Source organism: Cupressus sempervirens, chromosome 10 (genome assembly GCF_028749045.1).
Source record: "Cupressus sempervirens isolate cs-2001-9-10 chromosome 10, ASM2874904v1, whole genome shotgun sequence".
Lineage (NCBI taxonomy): Eukaryota > Viridiplantae > Streptophyta > Pinopsida > Cupressales > Cupressaceae > Cupressus > Cupressus sempervirens.
The window spans coordinates 368,258,251-368,260,458 of record NC_143127.1 but is presented as its reverse complement, the minus strand read 5'-3'; the positions used below and the strand labels follow the sequence as shown (position 1 = coordinate 368,260,458).

Below are 2,208 nucleotides of genomic sequence, written 5' to 3'. Positions count from 1 at the left end.
AACAAATAGCAACTCTGTGATGTAAAATATGATTCTTTTTGGTGGAAACCAGCGCACAAGCACGTCACGAGTGCTTTGAATGAATTTGCATCACATGGGTGTTGCCTCTATTTCACGCAATGCATTTGACATGGGTGGAAAGAAAGTGAGAGGGGAATGCATTTCACATTAACTTTTCCATTTTGTGTATTAATGCATTTCACATTAACTAATCAACTGCATCGGTGTGCCGCCGATGTCGGCCCGGCATCTTCTAGTCAAATTGCCCAAACATGTTTATAAATTTTGTTGAAGATTGCACACGATTTTACTTCCATCCTTGGAATTAATCAATGGTGAGGATGTTTGCGCTCTTGGGTGGGCTTTTGTTTTGCTTAGCAAGTTTGGGAAATGCATCACCAACTGAAGGCTTCACTCAGCAGGAGTTAACAGAGGCAAATTTCGAAATACAAATCCCATATGACAAAGAGCAATCCCAACGTTACAGCTTCATTAATGGCGTCCATTCCATGTGGGTTTATGTAAACGATAAACCCCATAGCCCAGACAGCAACACCAAACCCAGGACAGAAATACGCATCAAGGTCAGCCTTTGCCTTTGTATCCATCTGTTGGCGTAGCAACTATATTTCTGATAAGATTCTTTACCACCATCACTATGTACTTTTTGGAATGATGATAAAATCTACACGATATCAGTCTTTACCTTTGTAACTATTTGTAACTGTCTGTTGGCATAGCGACTATATTTCTGATGAGATTCCTTTCCACCATCATTATATATTTTTTGATATGATGATAAAATCTACATGATATCAGTCTTTGCCTTTGTATCTATCTGTTGGTGTAGCGACTATATTTCTGATGATATTCTTTTCCACCATCACTATGTACTGTTTGGTATGATGATAAAACCTACATGATATCAGTCTTTTCCTTCGTATCTATCTGTTGGCATAACGACTATGTTTCTGATGAGATTCTTTTCCAACATCACTATGTACTTTTTGGTATGATGATAAAATCTACACGATATCAAAATGGTATCGGTATCGATTATCGTATATAGTAGATGCAAATCCCAAATGATATGATATGTAATAGAAAAATCTACACCATCATCTTCTTCTAAAATTTGATTGCCATAAGTTATTGTGCATTAATAATAGAGGGTGATGTTATGTAGGGATATGACTACACAAGTGGGGTGTGGCAGTTTGAGGGTGAGGTGTATGTCCCGCGGGGGACGACAGGAGTATCAGTCATGCAAATTTTTGGCGGCACAGAACATGCCACTGCTATCATGTTGCATGTTTACGATGGCATGCTCAAGCGTTATCAAGACCAAGTTGTGGCATCTAATGTTTATGATCGTTGGATTCTTCTCAACGTTATTGACGATGCAGACGAAGGGAAGGTGTCTGTGTTTGTCGATGGGAAGGAGGCTCTAGTGGTTGATGACAGAGGCCGAGCAAATCATTATTTTAAGTGTGGAGTTTACACTCAGACCAATCCTTCATCCTGCATGGAATCCCGATGGAGAAATATCAAGATTTGGATGAAATAGCAATAACCATATGAGAGTCGTTGGTTGTGAACACTGGGTATTTGTAATGAGATTAGCAATCAGAGTACTTTTAGGAGTTTTGAGTTTCATATGTGATATGTTACGAAAAGTAATATCATAAGTATAGAACTTAGTTTTCTAGCTTAAACTCGCGTTCAACTTCTGCCCTTAGATTATGGTAAAAATGAACTAGAGAATGGTTGTGGAAGTTGTTCCACTCTAATGTATTGGACGACTTAAACATCATATACTAAGACTTAATTTCAAAGTTAAAAGTGTTAAATAGTCAAAGTTGACTTAATTTTTCAATCTTAATTTTTTCATTAGTGTGTGATGTTTAAGGGTGACTGTAATGTATACTGAACTATTTTTTACATTTGAATAATGACTAACCGTGCCTTGAATTGTCAACGAAATACTCAATAATAGATTCTTATGGTTGTGCAAATATACTATGATAAGTCCCATGAGGTATTGAGAATGCATCAAATCCATTAAACAACAACAAGAGCATAAAGAAAAGAGACTATTTAAGGTTAGCTATTTAAATTTATAGATTATACACATGGTACTGAAGTAACACATAATGTATCAAGGTGATTTCTGTAGTGTTGAGGTTCATCCAACACTTTAACAATATA

The 2,208-nt window shown here is 36.7% G+C and overlaps 1 protein-coding gene across 1 annotated transcript; it reads left to right on the top strand.

Annotated features, from left to right (window-relative positions):
* The first annotated feature begins 210 nt into the window (after positions 1-210).
* On the top strand, positions 211-1,715 carry LOC149534192 (citrate-binding protein-like). Its single transcript, XM_089806890.1, has 2 exons — positions 211-584; positions 1,187-1,715. Exons 1-2 carry the CDS (start codon positions 333-335, stop codon positions 1,565-1,567), a joined length of 633 nt encoding a protein of 210 aa, XP_089663016.1. The 5' UTR covers positions 211-332; the 3' UTR covers positions 1,568-1,715.
* The last annotated feature ends 493 nt before the right edge of the window (positions 1,716-2,208 follow it).

Excerpts from the sequence above, each read along its gene's own strand:
- LOC149534192 (XM_089806890.1), top strand. The coding sequence starts at position 333 with ATGGTGAGGATGTTTGCGCTCTTGGGTGGGCTTTTGTTTTGCTTAGCA. Across the intron at positions 585-1,186 it reads GGACAGAAATACGCATCAAG|GGATATGACTACACAAGTGG; the intron begins GTCAGCCTTTGC and ends GATGTTATGTAG.